Below are 22995 nucleotides of genomic sequence, written 5' to 3'. Positions count from 1 at the left end.
TACAGTAAGTACAGGGACATTCCCCCCGAGGCAAGTATGGTGAAGTGCCTTGCCCAAGGACACAACGTCATTTCGCACAGCCGGGGAATTGAACCGGCAACCTTATGATTACTAGCCCGATTCCCTAACCATTCAGCCATCTGACCCCCTATGTATTATAATATATGATACATCAAGTGTACTGTACACTTCTATTAAACATTTACCTAATAGCATGTGTAAATTATACCATATATGACCAAATGTGTGTAGACACCTGCTCATGTGGCCGCCATCAGGTCCAACCACTCATTCCAAAATCATGGGCATTAGCATGGAACTTAGCTGCCTTACCGCAGAGCATTAGTAAGGTCGGGCACTGATTAGACTTGGCTCACATGTTAGAATTTATTCTAATGTTTGATTGTGTTCAGGTATGCGGGCCAGGCAAGTTCTTCAACATTTAACTCAAACATGTCTGTATGGGCTTTTGAACATGGGACTATTGTCAAACAGAAATAGTAAAGACCCTTCCCCAGACATTGGGGATATTTTCTACGCCATCTGTGAGCCACACCTAACGGTCCACCGTCTAACCCTGACCTCTAATGCTCTACTGGCTAAATGGAAACAAATCCTGCAATACAATGTTCCAAGATGCTTTAAGCAAGGCGGCCTACCGGCGTGGTAAACACACTCTAGCTAGCGGTTCTAAGGAAAACTCAAGTTTACTTGGTTATTAGCACAAAGCCTGAAGCAAATTTCCTTCGTGCAATCTCACGTGGCACATGTTGCTGAGCATGGGCTACTTGCCTGCGAGGTCATCTAACTAAATTGATATTTCACATTGATATGGGGATACGACTATCCAATTTTCGTTCGTACACCATTTCTTACATGTAATTTAAACAATATTTAATAGTTAAAATTACCAGTCATTTGTTTAGCTATGCTCGATAACTTAGCTAGCTAGCTACAGTAGGCTACTTCTGTGTATGTTGCGTTATCCGTATGTAGTTTTCGAGCTGTGAACCTTTCTATCAAGATTCAAGATGTCTGACTGTGTGGAAAATGAATTGCATATACAAAATAAACTGTTATATAACATTGTGTCAACTTACTTCGTGAGAACTGTTATCAGAAACAAAAAGGAGGTTTTATCGGACGGTGCTTTAGCAGCTGTCTCTATTGTCTTGTGGTTGGCTGAATTGTTAAAAGAACCAGAACATCTGATTTCATTTCCTGCCACTTATGGAGCGATGTTAATAAGCCTACGTCGAAATGTGCACCATTTGTGTCAACAAATTGATTTTCTTGTGATTATGAGTTCTTGTATGCTATCTGAGAGATTTTATTTCAAGTTTGATTGGATATATTGCTCGGCTCTAGAAGCGTACAGGGACTCAAAGTTACGTACCCTAATTCATAAAGGTCTAAATATATTTTACGTTTTCAATTTCGGCGAGGCAAACTCAGTTTATGATTGATTCAAAGACGCACTGAGAGCCGCATTAAACCCAGTGCAGAGCAGCACTCTAAACACAGAGATGATGGTTTTTTTGTTAATCATTACCCGGTAGACCTACTCCCCGTCCTCGGTAAATATGATAAATGAATCCCGGGGCAATCAGAAAGTGACGTGGTCCTATAGGTTTGGCACAGGTTTAATTAGAAGAAGGCAACCAGCCTCCATCAGAGTGGCATTGGGAGGTCCGGGCAGATTGCCCTGCAAAACATTTAATTTTAGTGTGCTTCCTCTTACATCATTGGATAATATTTTTTCATTTTCTTATTCCCATGGCAAATGGGTGAATGGAATGGAAATTATATTTTTGTTTCTCACCGTCTTCAGGGTCTTTGAGAGGATACAAATGGAACAAATACATTTTGGTAGACATAATTCTGAGCTTGGCCTCCCAGTCTCAACAATATCAAATGTGTGATATGTATTCCTATTATTACTCTTAGTATTTCTACCAATGTGTTATGTTTCATCAAACATGCCAATGAAACGGAACATGGACAGTCCAGTCAGAGACGGAACTTTCCTTCACATTAGCCCTCCGGCAAGTAAGAAGTTCTGCAGCTCTTCACAGGGCATCAATGGAAGCTTGCTGGACGAGAAATTACTGCGTGTTTTCCATGGACACACGCTCTCAAAGTTCGACGAAGAGGATGATTCAGGAATTAAATCAGGTGATGAATGGAAATTGTCTTTAACAATAGAACATAAAAAAGCCGTAATTTTCTCGTACAGTATTGTCTGTAGCTTAATTGAACAGCCTATTTAGCCTACAGTATGTCGTCTAAACTTACGTTTAGTTTTGGGATAGGTTACAAGTATACTAATTTAAAGCCATATGGCACTTACAAGTGCACTTTAGAGGTATGTGTGTTCGAAAATACAATTGTATTTAGTTTAAATACAAATGTGTTGCTTTTTCTAGAAGTTATTGTTTACAATCTTTGTTTTGTATTTGACTTTAGTTCAAAGCAAAATAGTGGGCCTTCACTGTTTCTTAGTCTGGGTGGTATGTGTTGGAAACTGCCTTGGTTCATTTGCCCAGCCACTCAAGTGGAAACAGACCCTGCTGCTACCCATGACAAACAAATAGCCTTACCTCATGACTGTTACTTCTGCACATACACAAGCCTTCAGTGGGCAGCCAAACTGTTGCTAGTTTGAATGCCATGCCAGTTATGTGCAGAAACTGTTCAAGATGGTTCCTGTATTTACTGTTCCATCATGTAAGACACCAATCAAAAGCAGAGTACAGAGCTTCTCATACGACTGTGTCTGCTGTGGTAGAACACTCCTGAAGCCTCTCTAATGTATTGCCCCTCAGAAGCAGAGGACAGCAACGAGACTCCGTCGTCCGAGGAGGAGCAGGAGCTTCTGGAATATTCCCAGGACCATCCCTTCAAGCAAAGCTCTGCCAGGAAGAGCATCACGCAGGTCATTAAGGACAAGAAGAAACAGACACAGCTCACCCTGCAATGGTACACAATCATTCTCCCTACTCCCTTAACACACCCACGCACACCCGCAGTTACGGGGGTCTGTGGAACAACCCGGTCATGGGAACCGACGAGGTTAAACCAAGGGTTTGATGAGGATGGGTCGTTTGACTTGGCTGTGTGTCCCTGCAGGCTGGAGGAAAACTACATAGTGTGTGAGGGTGTGTGTCTGCCTCGCTGCATCCTGTACGCGCACTACCTCGACTTCTGCAGGAAGGAGAAGCTGGAGCCGGCCTGCGCTGCCACCTTCGGCAAGGTACTGAAAGTAGTCATGCACAAAAGGGGAAAAAAAGGTCTAAAAGGGAAACGGCCACAACATGACATGATGATAACACGACCGTTCCTGTGTCTCCTGTGTTCACCAGACAATCCGCCAGAAGTTTCCTCTCCTCACCACCAGGCGACTAGGCACCAGAGGTCACTCAAAGTAAGAGATGTGAGAGTGAAGGGGGATACATTGGGATCCAAATTTCTCTGCGTTCCCATCATTGGGACTTTGACGTTTGACAAATTCAGAATAACCATTATATCCACTGCTGCATGGATATGATATGTTTGGGCTTAATCCTACTGGGTGTGATACAGTATCATGTATACAGTACATGGCGACATACAACATACATGTTCTATCTTGGTGTTCATCAGGTATCACTACTATGGTATTGGGATCAAGGAGAGCAGTGCCTACTACCACTCTGTTTACTCAGGAAAGGGCTTGACGAGGTGAGACCAGACTTTATCACCTCTGCATGGGTAGAAGTATAGATGGTAAATATCAGTATCAGCCCATTGTGTGAACATTGTCCCAAGGGGCCATTAAAAGCTGATACTCAGAGTATATTATTTACCTTTTATTCACTTGTTGTCTAATTACAAGTAACTTCACTTTCGACTGATTTTGTTGTTTGTGTCACAGATTTTCAGGCAGCAAGCTCAAGAATGAGGTAAGACGTACCAAAAAAAAAGAATAAACATTTACTTTTACTATTGAAAACAAGTGACAATAAAGAGGTAAAACGTTTCTTGACTTCACAGGGAGGGTTTACCAGGAAATATTCCCTCAGTTCTAAAACTGGGACGTTGCTCCCAGACTTCCCCAGTGCACAGCACCTGGTTCTCCAAGGTTCCATCTCCAGAGACAAGGTTTGATTCCTACCCCATCGTTAGACTTTGGTTCTAACTCTTAAGTAGGATGCATCTCCCAAGATTTACTGTATTGTGATCAGTTTGAAATCATGTCCACTTCAGGTCGACACCCTGATCATGATGTACAAAACACACTGTCAGTGCATTCTGGACAACGCCATCAATGTCAACTTTGAGGAGGTAGCCCTACATTAGACCCTGTCTCTTTACCATCCGACTGGGACTGTCTTCTGTTGTATTGCCTTCCTGACTGTCTGACGTGTCTTCTCCAGATCCAGAACTTTCTCCTCCACTTCTGGCAGGGCATGCCAGATCACCTCCTCCCGCTGCTGGAGAACCCTGTGATAGTGGACATCTTCTGTGTGTGTGATTCCATCCTCTATAAGGTGTGGAGGATCACGTTCGACACGCAGCAGAACGGCATCGTATAACCGTTGAGCTTTTGGTAGAGTCCGAGTGATTGATCCGACTGATCTGTGTGTGTTTCTGTTTCTCAGGTGCTCACAGATGTTCTGATCCCTGCCACCATGCAGGAGATGCCTGAGAGGTAAGTTGTTGAATGGTTTTGTCACGCGGGATGCATTCCTTACGCCAAATAATCTGCCTGAAGTGGCGTGCGTGTGTGTGCGCGTGTGTGTGTGTGTTAGTCAGGTTCTGCATGCGTGCATTCACACGTGTGTTGTCTCCAGTCTCCTAGCAGACATCCGTAACTTCGCCAAGCACTGGGAACACTGGGTGATGACATCATTAGAGAACCTCCCAGAAGACCTTGCAGCAAAGAAGCTCCCTATTGCACGGCGCTTTGTCTCTTCACTAAAACGACAGACCTCTTTCCTGCATCTGGCACAGGTTAGGACCCGTTGGCATGTACTGTAGCTGATGAGGATTTGCATCTGTCTACAGAATGTTATTCAACTTCTTGTGTGCATTGGGAGTGGTGTTTGTTGATGAATATTAGCTCTTAGGTGAGTATTAGCTGGTGATGGTGAATTTAAACTGGTTATGGTGAGTATTAAATAGTAATAATGACTTGAGCTCACTTGTCATAATAACTATGGCTGGTGATGTAAGATGTTTATTGTAACTGCAAATGGATTTTGGTGTTTAGAATTAGTTAGAATATGGTGACCACCGTTGTTGTGGTGATTATGGTGGTTATGGTGACTTTAAGCTGGCTGTGTTGACAGCTAGCTTGACAGTATGGTGACTGTAAGCTGGTTATAGCGAATAAACTGGTAAAGGTGACTAAGCTGGTTATGGTGACTATAAACTGGCTGCGATAACTGTTATGTTGTTGTCTCCAAGGTCAGGTGTTTATGGTGTCTGTCCCCACCAGATTGCGCGCCCGGCTCTGTTTGACCAGAATGTGGTGACCTCCATGGTTGTGGACATCGACAAGGTGGACCTGAACAGTATTGGCTCGCAGGCCCTCCTCACTGTCACCCCGGGAGACCAAGACCAAGACCTCTACTCTGAATGTGAGGACGACCATTAACATTTGAGACACTGTCGTTTTAGTGTAGCTGGGAAATAAATGTCAGACAAAACACATCCATGACAGGCGTCTAACTGTGTCCTCCAGATGACTCCATAGCCGTGTTCCAGGAGCTGAAGGACCTCCTGAAGAAGAATGCCACAGTGGAGTCGTTCATCGAGTGGCTTGACTCGGTGGTGGAGCAGAAGGTCATCAAGGTGCCACCAGCTGCTTATGTCGTTGATGATTCATTTTGGTGTTTGTTCGTGTTCAGACGGTGACATCACATCCTTTTTTTCTTCTTCTCTCCGGCAGCCGGGGAAACAGAGTGGGCGGTCTGTGAAGAGGAGAGCGCAGGACTTCCTGCTGAAATGGAGCTTCTTCGGCGCGAGGGTCATGCACAACTTGACACTTAACAACGCGTCCAGCTTCGGTAGGAGAGCCTGCCTGTCACTTTAGATCCAACTCCACACTCAGGTAGTGCGGGTCTGCTCACAGAATGAGCTCATCCATCATAAAGGCCCGGCCGGCCAAGAAATAAACTCTATTATCTCAGTCGTGTACTCACTGTTTAGAGAATGGCCTCTGCTCTCACACCAGTTCCCCTGACACCTCCTGTTCTGTCCATCTCTCCTCACCTTACGCTCCTATCCACCCCCACCACTAAACAGTTTCAGCACGACCTTCTTGGTAAAACAGCAGGTCAGGGGCGACAGGTCAGACGAGGGGATTGTTTTGATAAGACAGGTCAATCCCACACCTGCTTACTGATAAGATAAAGCCTGCCGATTTGTTTGGGTTAAAATGGATTGTTTGTGGGATTTTATGACGTGGGTTTGCATACATCGAAAGTAAAACCCCCAAAATGTAGATGAGAGCATCGGATAAAAAGGAGATGAAATCAGTGCTGTTTGAATATGACCAGCATTAAGGAACCTCTTGCGGAGGTCCAAGCGGATGATGTCCGTAACTGGGTGTCGTGTCTCTCCCAGGCTCCTTCCACCTCATCCGGATGCTGCTGGATGAGTACATCCTGCTGGCCATAGAGACCCAGTTCAACAACGACAAGGAGCAGGACCTGCAGAATCTCCTGGAGAAGTACATGAGGAATGCAGGTATGGATGAACACATGGATGAAACGGTGTAATTTGTAATGTGTTTACAGTATGAGTACATTTGGAACTGTAATATCGGTCCCCTTAAACACATTGTGCCAGGTTCTGATTAGTTACATTATCTAATTTGATCAGACCAAATGTGTATTACAGTTGTTTTTGCTCTGATCTGGCTCATTTAATAGCAGTAAATAGGGATCCAGTGTTTTGGTGCAGCTCAGTACCGCAAGCATGAGAGTTGTGAAGACATTTACCTATATCAAGAAGGAATGCACTACAGTATGTCATGGAGAATCCCGATATTGCGAGATGTGGTGTGGTATGGTTAAAGGTTGAGATTTGAGGTTAAGGCGTGCTGAGGTATATGTTTTATGTATGTGTTATTGAAATGTATGATTTCTAACCTTTTGCAGCTTTATTGGACAGGGACAGTTAGAGATTGACAACATATGTAGCAAGTACATACACAAATGACCCAAGACTAAATCAAACCCCAGTGTTAGAGCCTCAGCCCATATGATGTCCCCCTTCAGGTATAATAATAAAACATAAAATTAAAAAAGAGTTGTGATGTTGTTTACCTTCCAGATGCCAGTAAAGCTGCATTCACCGCCTCCCCTAGTTCCTGCTTTTTGGCCAATCGGAACAAGGCTGTGACCAGTGACCCATCAGTGAAGAACGAGTCTTTGCCAGAGCATGCCTACATGAGCCTGTCAGCCAACCAGCAGCAGGGACTGGCCAGCATGGTGGTGTACCAGGGGGCGGAGTCAGACGGCTTTTCTCTCGCAGGTCAGATCTCTCTTGTCATTGTCTGTTCCTGATTTCCAGTAAGCACATGTCCGTAGTCAAGTACTCGAAACAACAATGTCTGTTCGTCATTATAACAATCAATAATCGGATAAAGGAGAATCAATTACACAACGGAATCAAACTTATTGCACTCAGCCCTCACACTGAAAGGAAAGTGTGTTCAAAATCTCTCTCTCTCTCTCTCTCTCTCTCTCTCTCTCTCTCTCTCTCTCTCTCTCTCTCTCTCTCTCTCTCGCTCTCTCTGTCTGTGTGTGTCTCTCTCTCAGGAGGACAGATGGACTTCTCCCAGACCAACGGCCCTCTAATGACACCTCCCATCTCACCAGCGCTGGTCCATCGGGGCAGTGTCATCAACCAGGGCCCCATGGCCACCAGAGCCCCCACCTCCTGCCCCCCCACCTCCTCCTGCTCCTCCTCCGCCTCCCTCCAGGCCCCCCTTCCCTCCTGCCAAGCCTACCTAGACTCCCAGTACCAGAGCCTGGCCCCTGGCAGCCCCGGCTACTACCCCCCATCCACCTCCAGCTACCAGGCAGGGTTCAGACCCCACCCTCACACCCAGACCCAGACCTACCTCAGCCAGCCCCGCTACCCCTCCTACAGCGACCAGGCCCTGGGGAAAGAGTACTTCAACAGCAGCTGCTCCGTGACGTCCTACGACTCGCCCCGGCCCGTCCAGGGATACAATACCGGGTCTGGGCTGGCAGACCCAGGCATGGATGCTGGGGGGGTCCAGCTGCTGGAGGCGGAGGGGTACAACTTTGTAGGGGCAGGGATGAATGGTGTGGGGTGTCAGGGACAGTACTCTGGGGCTGGACACTCTGGTAAGAACTTATGAGGCCTGTTAAAATGATAATGGCAAACGTCTATTATATCTATGAAATGCCAAGTCTATAGAATCCGTAGTCTATCATCTACGATGATCTAGAAGTCGTTTATCAGTTCATGTACACAGCCTTTTGAAACCACAGTAGACACCAGGAGCGCCTTTGTGTTTGCGCAGGTTACTACGGCGGGGGTTACCTTGACAGCCAGCGGCTGGTGGAGCAGCACGTGTCTGTGATCAGCAGCGTGAGCAGCCTCCGCCCCCTGCCGCCCTACGGCCAGCTGCACGACCCGCTCAGCCTCCTGGCCCCGCAGGGACGGAGGACGGCCACGCAGTACTACCCCGAGGCCGACCCCATGGGGGGGCACCCACACGGTGAGGCTGGGGGGATGGGGGGGGACACAGGAGAGTAGGTGTAGCAAGCAGTAGTTGTGTCAAGGATAAGTGTTGTGGCTTCTGTGTTGCTTAAAATGTGGGTGCAGCTCAGTGGTGGAGCATTAGACTGCAGATCAAGAGGTTGCAGGTTCAAATCCCCCTGGATGTTGCTTTGGATGACATGAGCATTGTTATTATTGTTGTTGTTATTATTATTATCATTATTATTAAATGAAGCCTTCTAAGGGTTTTGGGGTTTTAATTTTCTTCTTCTCCCTGTAGCCCCACCCCTCTCGACGTCAAGCTCCACCCCTTGCATATACGGAGGCCCCGCCCAGTTCCACTCCCAGGATGCACTGCTTCCCCATCGCATGACGTCCGAGGTAGGGGGCATGTCCTCACTGCCTCCCATCAACACAGTGTTCCTGGGGGCTGGGGGGGGAGGGGCCGGGGGTGGGCAGGGGTGATAGGCCGGACGCCACTTCGAATAACTGCCATTACCAAGAGCTACTGCACGATAGACTACTTTTGGATATCAATCCCAGAATCAGCACTTCTGTCGACTGACAGTGTCTCCCCTCACCTGGCTCTAGACAGCCTGAAGACATGTCCACACCCAACAGCCCTGAATGTTTGTGATGAATATGTATTTTTGGAACACCTCAATGATAAAAGAAAACAACATATTTTTTGTTGATCACTTTCCCATGTGATGTCAGTTGTTATGGAAAAGACTTGAGTGAGTCAGATGTTGTCGAGCCTTGTTTGTGACTGGACCCTGCATGTCTGCTGACGGGCAACGACAGGCCCCGATCAGTCGGCCAGTGGTGAACGTTTCTACACATAGAAAGGTTACCTTCGTAAGTACAGTTGCAGTACAACAATATTACAGTATAACAATATTAAAGAATGATGTGGTCATTGTAAATAGTCTTAATGTTTTCACTGATTGATTGATAATCATTTGAGTGTCAGCGCGCAATGTTATTTATCTGTCTGGTTGCTGCTTTTCATTTTCATGATGTTCTTTTAAACATGTTCATTTTGCTCTTGATAAATTGTTTAAGCTAAACTAATCAACATAAATTAATCAACTGGTTTGTTGCGAATGTTTGTGTTTTAACCTTAATCGATCGAGAGAGGGAGAGAGGGAGAGAGAGAGAGGGAGAGGGAGAGAGATAATGGTAGTAGGCATGGATTTGCCCGTCGCTTTTGTGCACCTTCGCAGCTGTTTGGTCTACAGTCAACAACCGGATGAAAGAGAAAGGTTCTTATCTGTCCATTCAGAGCTCCTGTCAAAGACCCTTAAACACATGGTTCTGTAATGGTTGAACTGGACCCTCAACCGGACAGGCAAAAGATTACCGCCCAACAGCACAATGGGAGAATCACTGGATCAAAGCTTTATCAAACGTTATTTGATTTCCATGAGATACAATGGGGGGAGATAGGGTCAGATAAAACTGTTGACTAAAAACAGTGCTGGCTAACGGATGCGTTGAACGCAGCTCGCGACGTGAGCTGATTGCACAGCGAGACCCTTGGAGGAACACACAGTTTTATTCAAATCCTGTTGTGGAGCTTTGTTACCCTACAGCCAGATGGGAGCTAATGAAACTATAATCAGTTACATCAGATTGACCGGAGCGTTTGTGTGCTAAAATGATACACCTTTCAAGACAACAGGCTTTAAAAACAGTGGATGTGACATGATGCTGGAGATTACAACAGTGAACCATGGCAGCTTGTCCACAACATGAATCAACAGGAGCAGAATGACAGATAATGCCGGCTTGGGCATATCAGCCTTCCGTTTTATCTACTCAGGAAGAAACACACATACAAACACACATACGCAAACTCCATTTGGCTGGAAGACCCTGGAACAGATGGTAGGAAATGTAATGATTACAAAATCCCCACGTTAAAATAGTTTAATTACAAAGTCAATAATGCCTGAAACAATCGCGGGGCCTTTAGTGAAACAACAGCAGAAGGCGCAAGGCAAACTCTGGGCCAATGTTTAACCAGAGATCTGCATTAGGGCCGGGCTGCTGGATAGACGACATATGTGGCTGAGCTGGGCAAGAGCAAAGATCAAGAGACCTGAGTGTGTGTGTGTGTGTGTGTTGGGGGGAGGGGGGGGGTGTGGTTTGGTGTATGAGTGCTGTGTGTATGTAAATGTGTGTTTGAGGGAAGTGAAGGGAAAATGGGTGGTAAAACAGTCTACAGGGGTGCGTTACAATCCTGCATTGGCTTTTGACTTCTCTGAGTTATGATGAGGTAGACAGTTACTAATAGTGCTATGACACAGAGATTCACTTGTGTTGCAGAATTGTACATGGCAGATCTCAGTGTATATTTGAAGCAAGGCTGAACACTAACAAGCACATGCAGCCAGTCCAAATAAGCCTGTACTTGTAGCCTTAGGGGTGTAGTGCTACAGTCAGACCACTAGAGGTCGCTACAGATTCAGACAGAAAGTGATGGATACAGTATTATGTACATAAAGAGAGACATGTATTTATACTATATATAATGTGCATATACAGGTACAGCTCCCAAGTGCCTTTCTTTCACTGTGCTTATCGCGTCCCATCTCTATACTGGACGCAAGGCTATCAGCAATAGAGACTCATATTTCCCCCTCTCTACAGCTCATATAGGCTGCTTTGCTAGCCTGCTATCAGCTGCAGATAGGCCTAATGTATCCTGGCCACTCCACATGGCAGGGTTGGGGGGCACAGCCAGAGACCACACCTGCAGCAACACCAGTATGTACAGCCTTCCCCTGGGGGAGGAGGTCGGGGGGTTGTACATTCTGTAGGGATGGGGGATGAGCCTATATGCCTGTAATGATTACACTTTTGGTCGAATTGTTTTTGCTATGTTGTTTTTAAGGACCTCTAGTAATATAATTAGCAATTTAAGTGCTGGCCTACAGTGTAATACGGTAATCAGGTTCATTTTAATTAACCATTAATATATATTCAACGTTCTTTATTATAAATCAGTATCTTTACTTGTGGTATATTAAATATGGAATATTGTAAGGCCTTTTCCATAATCTATAAGTAACAATATGAACAATTATTTACTGATGGTGAATAATACCATCAGTATACCAACTGAATTAAGTAAAGAATACAGTAAGTAGGCATACGTTTATGTGTTGTTTTGTCGCTATGGTAATTGTCTCGGATCATTCTCAACATTTGTAAAACAGTAAGTGCATGTCTTGAAACAATTAGTACAAATTGCAACACGCAATGGATTGCCTGCAAAATCCTGTAACTTGGTCAAAATCTATCCATTGCATGGCTTTATGTCAGTTTCAACAGAACATGGTTACACATTACTGTATGTGGGAGAACAGGGTTGAAACTGAGTTATTTTTATTTTTTTTACTGTCATTTGTCAACACACCATTTTATTGTAATACAGAAAGGAAAATACAAGAAACCAGGAGACACTCCTATTTTTTAACATTTGTTCAATTGTTTTTTGTTAATATAAACATAGGAAAACCTCTTAGACAGAACTGTACCATCAGCGCTGTTGGGGGTATTACAATTCTGACAACTGGTTCAAACCTTCGGCATTTATTGACTTTTGGGCGGGTGAAACTATTCAACAGAGCACCAGTATAATACATTTGGATCAACATGACATAAGCAATTAATCATATAGAAAGCATAAATTTTACATAATCATTTGAATGAATATACCAACGCATTGACAATTCATCTAAAGATTGAGAAATGGTATGACCTGCACAAGTAACTAGATAATGTGGAGGCAGACAACTGAATGCAGTAAATCATAAATAAACTATTTTACGAAGGGTTATATAAAGGGCTCAATAAACTTCAAATTCCATCACTCATCCATGACTCTACGACAAACTATTGTTTGGGGGGCAAAAGAACTAAGAGCCTGAACCTTACACCACCACAACAACACAGGCATTGTTTTAAAAAGATGATAGTTGATCATGATAGATGATAAATATTTAATGTTCCGTTTGCACAATCAACAGATACTGGTTGAGTGAAGGTTGAAAGTGTCCATGTAGTTAATCTATTTATATAATCTATAAATGGTTCGTTCAAATTTACGAACTACAATTCTAACCAAATTATGTGGTTAGAAGCAACACATAGAATAGCAGCTTTCAATACAAACAAAATATTATTCTCAATGTCTCAAATGTTTTGTGTTTCTTTGCATACAGGAAGTATTTAGTGACGGCAGGCTGGCAGAATTGCAGGCTGTTAAGTGTCCATTGGGGGGCAGTAAATCCATAGAAACCCACATCACAGCCGCTCTTAAATGCTCATTTGCACACTATCAATCAAAATGTGATTTGAAAAGAAAGGTCTTTCATAAAGGATCATTTAATCTTAACTCATTTTAATCACGTCTCTAAGTATTGTGGAAAACAAATATGCAATTAATACTGAAATCAAAGATGCACAAAACACATTCTTGCATTTATTTTAGAATGCACAAAATAGAGAAAATACTTGTATTATATGTAAAGATGTATACACAGCATTATACGGTATGAATATAATCTTTGTATTTCATGTTGACGGCTAACAGTCTCATTTTATAATTGGCTAAGGAGTTGTTCTCTGAGTGCAGCCATTGCTCCTCAAGGGAAAAAATACATTTTTGTTGTGCCATAAACCCAGACCACTATGGGCCTAATCCTGGGATCTGAAGACTAACCCTCCTGTCACTTCCTTGTTGGAGCCCTTCTCCTCCTCTCCCCCCCCCCCCACCCCCTCTCTCTGCTGGTGGTGGTCTCTGTCTGCTCTCCTGGGTGGGTGTTACTCACCCAACCACCTCTGCTGTCTATATACCGTGCACCTCAGTCCCCAGGTCACTCAGGGACTTAACCTCTGGATGAGATCTCTGCTACTCAGGAAGTATGGTCTTGAGAAAAAAAATGGGGAGGAAGAGAGAGGAGACTAGAGAGGGAGAGCTATTGTTTGTCTTAGCCAGACCCTGAGCCACAAGTGGTCCATCTTTTGAGAATTTTGTTTTGTTTTGATGGTTTGTCGCACAGATAGCTCTGCGTCAGCTTGAATTCTGCCTTGAAAGTTCTCGTCATATTTCCTGTTCACCCCTCCTCAGTACAGGAGCTCATACACGGCAAATGATCACTTTATTATAAACCACAACATCTGTAATTATGAATTCACAAACACGCTCTTCGCTCCACAAACCCACAAACACCTTCACATAAACACTCGTCCCATCCTGCACAGAGAGCTTGTCTGTCAGCTTATGGGTTTTGACTAACGCAAGCTCCAAGAATTCCACAAGTGTGTGTGCCTTAACCCCTGAGTGTGTGTGTGTGTGTGTGTGCCTGTGCACATGTGTGGACGTGTGCTTGTGTGTGTGTGTGTGTGCATGGGGGCATGTGTGCTTGTGTGTGTGCATATGTGTGTTTGGACGTGTGTGTAGTGTGTAGATGTGTGTGTGTGTTGATGCGTGCATGTAGATGTGTGTGTGTATCCTAACTGCTGAGTGAGCCACAGGCCTGTGTGGGCTTTGGGAGAGCTGGAAATGCTGGGATAGACACAGCAGGCATTTCTCTCACTGGTGGTAAATACCTGGGGGAATCTCACAGCTTACATACCCTGGCACTGGGCTGGGGGGAGCCAAAGGGAGGGAGAGGAAGAGAGAGAGAGACGGAGAGGAGGGAGTCGTAAAAGGAGGGAGGGGAGTGATTGAAGACGAGGGAGTGAGACGGAAAGAAAGGGTTAGACAGCAAGGGAAAGAGGTAAAAAAAAGACAGAGAAAGCAAGAAATGCAGAGGGTTCATTTTAGTTATGATTTCTAGTTCTTTTTCCTCACTTTACGGTCCCGTTTTGAAGTTCTAGAAGCGTTTTCCTCACTTTCCAATGAACAAGTGAAACCGAAAAGGACACATATAACAACAAAAATACAATGTGCTGCGCTAAATGCATCTTTGTGCCTTTTTTAGTTTAGGATGAAAGTACAGTTGATCCGAAATGAACAAAGAGTACAATTTCAGTTGTAATCAGAGGGAGCGAGGTAGAGGGAGGGAGATTGAGGGAGATAGAAAGGGGGAAGAAGGTAGAGAGGGGCAGCAAGTCCCGACAACTGAAGGACATCCCTCCTGGAGGCAGAGATGAGGAGCATGCCGGCCTCCCACGGCTACACAGCTGAGAAAGGATGATGGATGTTAGATGGACTTATGTTGGCGACGCCATGTTTCATTGCCAGTGTGCTTTCATTAATGGAGGTGTGCTGTGTTGTGATCTTATTATTCTTTATTGCTTAACAAATACAATCCCAATCTCTTTCTCTCGTTTGTCTACGGACTGATCCCCACCCTGTTCTCTCTACCTCTTACACACACACACACACACATACATACACACACATATCCGTCTCTCTATACACAGTCTTTTAGGCACATGAAAGCAGGGACAGCCCATCCCCCTCCTCCTTTCATAGAACCCTCTAAACAAAAGGCTGAAGTAGCTGCCTGACTGTCTGTCTGCTATCTGTCTGTCTGCTATCTGTCTGCTATCTGTCTATCTCTGTCTCCTGTCTACCTGTCTGCCTGTCTGCCTGTCTCGCTATCTGTCTGTCTGCTTGGCTACCTGTCTGCCTGTCTCTGCCTGTCTGCCTGTCTCTGCCTGTCTGCCTGTCTGCCTGTCTGCCTGTCTGCCTGTCTGCTTGTCTACCTGTCTGCCTGTCTGCTATCTGTCTGTCTCTGTCTGTCTGCTTCTCTCTTTCTGTACCCCTGTCTGTCTGTCACATATACCCTACTTGATGGAGCTGACAGTACATGGAGACCTGCAGCAGTGGTGAAGCTAAGGGATGTGTGTGTGTGTGTTTATGTGTGTTTGTGTACGTCTCTGTGTGTGTGTATAGATTTGCGCTGTGGCCTTGTCCCTTCTCTTTACATTCTTGCTCTAATCTAACATCTCTTTCGGGGTTGACAAGCATGTTGTTGCAGCACACCAGCGGAGATCCAGTTACCCTGTTCAGCCATCATCTGGTTCTCCTGCTGGTCTGTAATGATGGTCTCTCTGGCTAAACAGCTGCAGTCAAGCATTTAAATAAGACAATCATTAGACAATCAACCGAGCACACACACAAACAGGAATCCTCTCACAGCCACACAAACACGAGCGTGCACTCTCTTAGACACACGCTCACTCACATTGATACACAAAAGAACTCCGCACACAGGTTGTGTTGTGAGGTTTGAATGGCATCCGTCTCTCCTGGTTCAAAGCTGCAGGCTGAAGGGGTTTCTGAGAGAGGAGCCACTACTGAATGGCAGCATCTTGAATACATTCTGCTCTTCTGCTCTCTCTGTCAAAAGTAGCTTTTAAAAGCACTGTACCAGTCAGAGTCTGACAGATTCACCTGTTTGCATGAAACAACGTGAAATACAAATTTAATAAATAATTCTTAAGTGAATTTGAAGGGATTAGTATGATATTTGTTAAAGTTATTATGAAGTAAAGATTGGGGAGAAGGTGAACGTGTTTTAGTGTTGCGGTTGCTGATTGGATAATACAAAGACTTTGCACCCTGTTAACATCTTAGACTGGCAGAAATATGACCGTCAGGGTGTGTGTGTGAAATAGAAAGAGAGAGACTTAGAGACTGACATTGTCTGTGTAAAAACAGAAAGGGATTGGGGCACACATAAACTCAAACACACACAGACACACACACACACAAACACAGCCCTCTTTAATGCACAATTAACAGCTCTAGTTTTGGAGAGTAAAACAAGCCGTTTGCTCCTTCCAGTCAGGGATCAGGAATGCGTCTGTCGCCCTCAGAGCTGATCCTACTGTTGTGTCTACTGGGCGCCTGGTCTCTCTCAGGTCCTCCTAGCTAACAGGCCTGGTGACACACACTCAGAACAGCTCTACTGGAACATTGGGTTTTCCACGGTCACACACTTAAATTCCGAACCCTAAATTGTATTAGAGGGACAGACACACACAGTGCTGTAATTCGTTTCTGTTTATTTTGCTCATGATTTTAGTCCCGTTCCAGAGGTTGTTCTGCGGACACAATGAGCAGCTTCTTAGCGACGTGACCACGCACACTCATGCACACACACACTCACTCACTCGCACACACTCTCTCTCACTGGCTCACACACAAGCACGGCTCCTGCTCTAGCCAGGCACCTTGAGAGGGCTAGCCTCTAGCTAATGGTGCGTGTGTTTAGCTGTGTGTGTGTATGAACCCCACATACAGCTTTTCACTGGCGAGCCAGTCCTACACTTTGCCTGTGAGACATCAGGGGATGTCAGGGGGGTGTTGGGGTTCTGGCTGACTCGTCTGCTGATGGAACCACAAAACTGGCCTTACACGTGTCGATAATACAACATAGCCCCTTCAAGGACACAGGGAAAGGGTGTGTGTGCGCACGTGTGTGTGTGTGAGACTGCATGAATGTGTGTGGATGGGCGGCGTAGATGTGTGTGTGGGTGTGCGTGCACGCGCGCTTGCGAGCGTGTGTATTTGTTTATGTGCGCATTGAGGCAGTTTGTAAAAATATGTTGAAAGGAGCAGCACACAAAAGCCTTTAAAAAGTAAATAAGAGAGGCATGTGTACGCTTCCCATTCAGACTGAAGATGTGCCCTACACTGAACCCTGGTCCGGTCAGACGGCCGCATGGTTAAGCTACAAACAAAAATGTTTTTGTTACCATTTAAATGGTTTCATCAGTCATTTCAGTTTCATGTTAACTTCGGCAGAGGGGCGTAAATGATATACCTCTGTGTTGTAACTTATATCGTACGCTCAGTACGTTGTTCAACTGCATTTTTAGACATCAAATTTTCCATTAAGGACCCATGGGAATAAAGAACTCCAGTTACAGAGAGCCCTGGTTGCTGTTTCAAAAGCATATATTCCCCCAAATACTACAGGCGTGGCCAGGACTGTAGCCTCATGGAGGAATGTTTATGATCAAACTGTTCTTTAAACTAGTTTGATGCTATGTTGTTCTTGTTATCTACCAATGTTGTGCCCTCCTAGTTGACAAGGACACCAACGTGATGGTAGACTATACGACATGCATGCACGTCCATGTGTTTCCTGTTGTTAAGAGACAGACTAACTTTAGGGTCATCCTTTCAAAAGGTACCATGAGTTATCCTTGAATGAGTATCTACTGTATAATCCAAATGCAGACATATCTTTAAGACTAATCTCTGGTTAGTGATGGAAGTTTGAGCACAATAACCCGCTGCTTCGAGGTCACATATGATTGAAGAGAAACTGAAATCTACAATTGTGTCCTCTGCATAAAAAGTTCAATTTACAGTTGGACAAAGCCGAGCCTGTTTTATTGATGAAAAGAAATGACAAAATAAAAATGATTGACCTTCGAGGAACCTCTTTCCTGACTTTGCGAAACAGACGATGTCACCCATCTAGACTCGTGATGTGCTTTATCAAGTATGGTTGCCAGGCCAGTGTTGTTATGGATTGAATAAATACGTCATGATTAAAGTTTTAGCTCTATTCACGAGCAGTACATGATTAAAAAGTATCAAACGCTTTTGTCTGTGAGGACAGTGAAGAAGGTTGTGAAAATGGGAGCTCTTGTATTGAGCTCAGATCCTGATTGGATTGGCGATTAGGATCTAGACACCAGCCCGTGTCGAGGCTTGACAGTTTCTTCGAGTTCATGGGGGTTTCTGTGTGGAGGTTTGACCGCGTTTGTCCAGCGACGTCACAGGAGCTAGGGTGCCGTTCCTGTAGCAGTAGGATGACTGGGGAATGAACCCTGGACGCCATGTGACCACGGCAACTGTCGGGAGGGTGGTGGGGATGGGGGTTGAGGCGGAGGGGGTGGTGTGAAATGTGAAAACAGAGAGTGTCTGTTTCTGGAGAGGGGTGTATTGTGACACCTGTCCCAGACACACGCACACACACACACCCACACAGAGACACGCACACGGATCATACACGCAAGCACTCACTCACTCATTGGCCCCAACCCACAACTTCCCTGCTTAGTGAACACACACACGTTCTACCTCAATATCAAACATGTACACACAAATTCTCTGCCCTGTACTGAATACAACCACACACACTCACACTCCTTCTCAATACCTTCATAACACACGCCGACACACTGCCCGTCACACACTCTAAAACACACTCAGTCAGGACCCAGGAGGACAGAGACTGACTGAGCAGAGTATAATAGTACTTGAGTTGTTGGTGTCTAGTTATGTTCTCAGAAGACGACAGGTGACTGAGGGAGGTTGCAGTTACAGTGGAGATTCTTCTTCATTGTTGCAGTTGTCTGGTCTGTGCTTGCCGGTCGCCATCAATATCACAAGCTATATACCACCTAGGATATGTCCCTGACCCCTGGCCCTCCTCTGTGTATGTGTGTGTGTGTTGGGGGGCGGAGGGGCTGGGTATATGTCTTCTACAGCTGTCTCTCTGTCTCGGTTCCTCACTGAAGCTGCCTGCTACTGTTCCAACCTCCTAACTCGAACCTGACTCCCAACTGTGCTACCATTGTGTCGTCCATTAAACCATTCTCCATTGTTTTCTGTGTGAAGGACAAAGTTTCGGCAGGAATAGTCATTAAAATCCTGACCACCCCTCCCGGCACTCTTTCACTTCCCTCGTCTGGCAATTCATTCTAATTAGCGGAAGCAATTTTTCTCTTTTGTCAATATTGGCGTCTATGTATGTCCGGTTGTGTTTTAACCAAACGCTCCCATTGTTCCTTCCCCCTCTCTCCCCTGTTACCGACGGCAGACTCACGGACACAACGAGATGTTCCCGCTCACGCCCCCCCCCCCCCCCCCCCCACCCGAAAAAAAAAGATTTAATTTCCAAATCATTCAATTCGAGTTATTATTCCGCCAAGAAAAGCAAGGCCAGCGGTTCTGAATGAGTTTGAAAAGGGGGGCGGGCGTACGGGGGGGATGATGACTGGGGTGGAGAAGGAGGGTGCGATGTCTGACTAGGACAGGGGTGTCCAGCATGACACCTCTGAACCGTGAACCTCTTGAACGTGACTGTTTTCAAGAAGAGGTCTCAGCAAGTTCACTCCCACCACTTTTGTCTCTCTGTGTGGCACAGCGTGTGGCTCACCGTAGAACCTGATGGTAAAAACAACTACGTATGTTAGCATCCAGACCATGGACTGCTAGTGCAATATGACTCCATGATGAGACATCTATTATCTGTACTGCATCAGTCTCCAGCACTGGTTGGTATAAGTATATATAGATGTACAACAACGACAACCTTTATTTATAAAGCACACTTAACACAATACAAACTGATCCAAAGGGCTGTACATAGTGCATAGCAGAACTACGCTATGAAACTACAATTAAAAGTTTCCAAAAGCTAAAGAATAAAAATGTGTTTTAGAGTAGATTTAAAAATATCCAATGAAGGAGCAGACCTTACATGATACGGGAGAGCATTCCAAAGCTTTGTCCCAGCCACAGAAAAAGCCAGATCATCCTTTAATTTGTAGCGACATCGGGACACATTTAAAAGCAAGTGACAGCCAGACAACGCCTTATAAACATAAGGATCTTAAAATCAACTCTAAACTTAATGGGAAGCCAGTGAAGGGATGCCAAAACAGGAGAAATATGACCCCTCTTTCTAGACCCAGTCAAAAGTCTTGCAGCTGCATTTTGAACAATTTGTAATCGAGATAGTGTAGAATGAGGAAGACCACAATCAAGAGAGTTGCAATAGTCTAATCGTGATGTTACAAATGCATGAATTGCAGCTTCTAAATATTTGCTTGAAAGAAGATTCTTCAATGTAGTATGTAACTGACTTGAATTGTCTAAACTCCTCAGTATAAATACCTCCCACCTCTGCCATGAAATTGTTTGCTTTTTGGTGGTGTAGTTGACAAAGCAATGTATAAGCATGTGTGTGTGTGTCAGTGAACTGGAGATTGAACCCCGTGGCAGAGGTGACAGCAAGGTATCAAGCAACTCAGCTGGATATTAGACAGTTAACTGTCTGCAAAGTTGTTGAGATCACCCCATACAGTACATGATGTGGATTGTACTGGAGGTATGTTTGTAGGTGTTATTGCAGGTAGACTGTATGGTTTGACGTATGTTTGTCGGTATGGCTGTAGGTAGGCTGTTGGTATGATCTCTAGGTCAGCACTTTAGTCGTAAGGTTTCAAGTCCTTAGGTGTTTGGCTGTTTTTGCACGGTTAGCATGGCACTCTTTTTTGCTCTTGCTCTTTCTCTCTCTGTCTACCCCTCCATCGTCCGCTTCTCCCTCCTGTTCACCCTTCCGCTCTGTCTCTCTTCCCTCCGTCTCTTTCTCCCTCTCTCCTATTTTTGGCTTGGACCTGTGGGGTCTGGGGGACACAGCGCCTATTAGCAGTTAAAATTAGGGCAGTCCGCTTGCAACAGCACATGCTCACTTCCAACAAAAGCCACTCATAGAGGATTGTGTGTGTGTGTGTGTGTGTGTGTGTGTGTGTGTGTGTGTGTAAGAGTGGTCAGGCCCAGTGTGATCATCATGTCCCATCCATCAGTACTCTTCTCAGTCGTGTGATTCAGTAAACAGCTGATAGATAACTTTAGATAACTTTCTTGTGCCTGTGGGGAAATTGGTTAGAAACGTAATCACTAGGCATTTTTCGTCAAATCAAGGCATGATAGGCTGTGGGCAGGAGGATAGATTATTTGTGTGCGTGTGTGTGTGAGTGTGTGTGTGTGTGTGTGTGTGTGTGTGTGTGTGTGGAGTGGGGGTGCACCTTTGTTGCCTGTGTGTGACTGTGTGCATTTTGTTTGTGTGGAAAGCGCATATTTGCTTTTGCTGTCTGCACTGGTCGACTCATCTCTTCCTCTCTTCTCCTTTCCTGTCTCTCCTTCTCCTCTGTCCTCTCCTATTCTGGCCTCCCCGGTCTAGAGTATCATCACAACGTCACCCCTCATGTACCATGTTTTCGTAAGCAAGAGGCCAGCTTCAGGCCGTCGCAAGACAAAAGCGAGTCGCGCGCACACATACCACGCGCACGCACACCCACACACATACTGAACAATATCACCCCAAAAGCACCTTAAGCTGTCTACAGATCATCTTCAGCCTCTCTGTCCCAGCCTGCAAGGACGAGGCCTGATTCCGGAAAACAAGGAAGAGGGGAGGGGTTGATGGTGACATCAAATGAAAAAAGAACGAAAAAAACATGTTGACGCACAAGCACTACATATTTGACAGTGATTAATATGTTGAGAGGCAAATAAGGCGACAAGCATTGAATAACCTCTGTAAACTGGTACATCCATTTCTATGCGCACAAGCCCCTTATACCACAATACCATACGCTGCGAAAAGGTCAAGAAAGAACTTGCAAGGTGGTTATCCTTCAAACTGGATTGAAATGTTTCAGTGGCATTGTACAAGCCTTTTCTCTGTGACGTGTTTGCTTGCAATAGGTACATCAAAAGAGAAATATCCTACAACAACTATAGCGGTATTTCAAAAGACGAAGACCAAACAAAACTGTTCGTCTAAAAAAGCGCTTTCAGACCAAGGTTACTGCGACAGAAAACAAGATCATGAAACGCCACCACAGATGGAGAAAGATCTGAAGAAACGATTTGTGTGATATTGGAGGACACGCCGTTTTATACTGTGAAGACGGGGGTGATGTATTGTCACCGAAAAGTGACACACCTCTGGACGAGAGCGTGATGATGCGCTGGGGACGTTCATGCTAGTGATGCTCCTGTGACAAGCTGATACACAGGCATATTGATGACAGTGGGCCACAGCCAGGGGGCAAGGGGGCATAGGTAGGGGCAGGAGCGCAGCGGGGGTGGAGGAGGGGGGGGGGGGGGTATCAGGAGCTATTTGGGCTGGGCTCCACCAGTGTGGTTACTTGTGTCTTATTTATAGAGTGCAGCAAGCCGATGAGGCAAGACCTAGGCGTCCCGCCTGCTCCCTCCTTACTCGCGCATGACTGCTCTGCTGACAGGACACACACACACACATACATGTCCACTATCCGCACAGCCACACGCATGATCTTTTGTGCAATGCACGCACGTGCACACACAGACAACTTGGATTCACGGGTGCCCGTGTACACATGCGTATAAAAACATGCACACACATTTACTTTCGAGAGCAGAGCCGAGCAGAGCCAGACCCTGTCCTATGTGTCTCTGGGTGGTGACAGAAGCAGCTGTCTTGTCTTCTTTGCCCT

At 45.3% G+C, this 22995-nt stretch overlaps 1 protein-coding gene across 1 annotated transcript; it reads left to right on the top strand.

Annotated features, from left to right (window-relative positions):
- The first annotated feature begins 1979 nt into the window (after positions 1-1979).
- On the top strand, positions 1980-9207 carry rfx6 (regulatory factor X, 6). The gene is made up of 19 exons (XM_067241799.1): positions 1980-2175; positions 2826-2979; positions 3130-3253; positions 3363-3424; positions 3643-3720; positions 3914-3941; positions 4033-4140; positions 4246-4323; positions 4416-4529; positions 4641-4690; positions 4833-4992; positions 5480-5621; positions 5726-5835; positions 5933-6050; positions 6610-6732; positions 7321-7521; positions 7809-8363; positions 8543-8740; positions 9023-9207. The coding sequence occupies exons 1-19, from the start codon at positions 1980-1982 to the stop codon at positions 9205-9207; spliced, it is 2784 nt and encodes a 927-aa protein (XP_067097900.1).
- Positions 9208-22995: the final 13788 nt, after the last annotated feature.

The sequence above is a fragment of the Osmerus mordax genome, chromosome 8 (genome assembly GCF_038355195.1).
Source record: "Osmerus mordax isolate fOsmMor3 chromosome 8, fOsmMor3.pri, whole genome shotgun sequence".
NCBI lineage: Eukaryota > Metazoa > Chordata > Actinopteri > Osmeriformes > Osmeridae > Osmerus > Osmerus mordax.
Note: the sequence above shows the minus strand (reverse complement) of the source record. Positions and strands in the feature narration are given on the sequence as shown.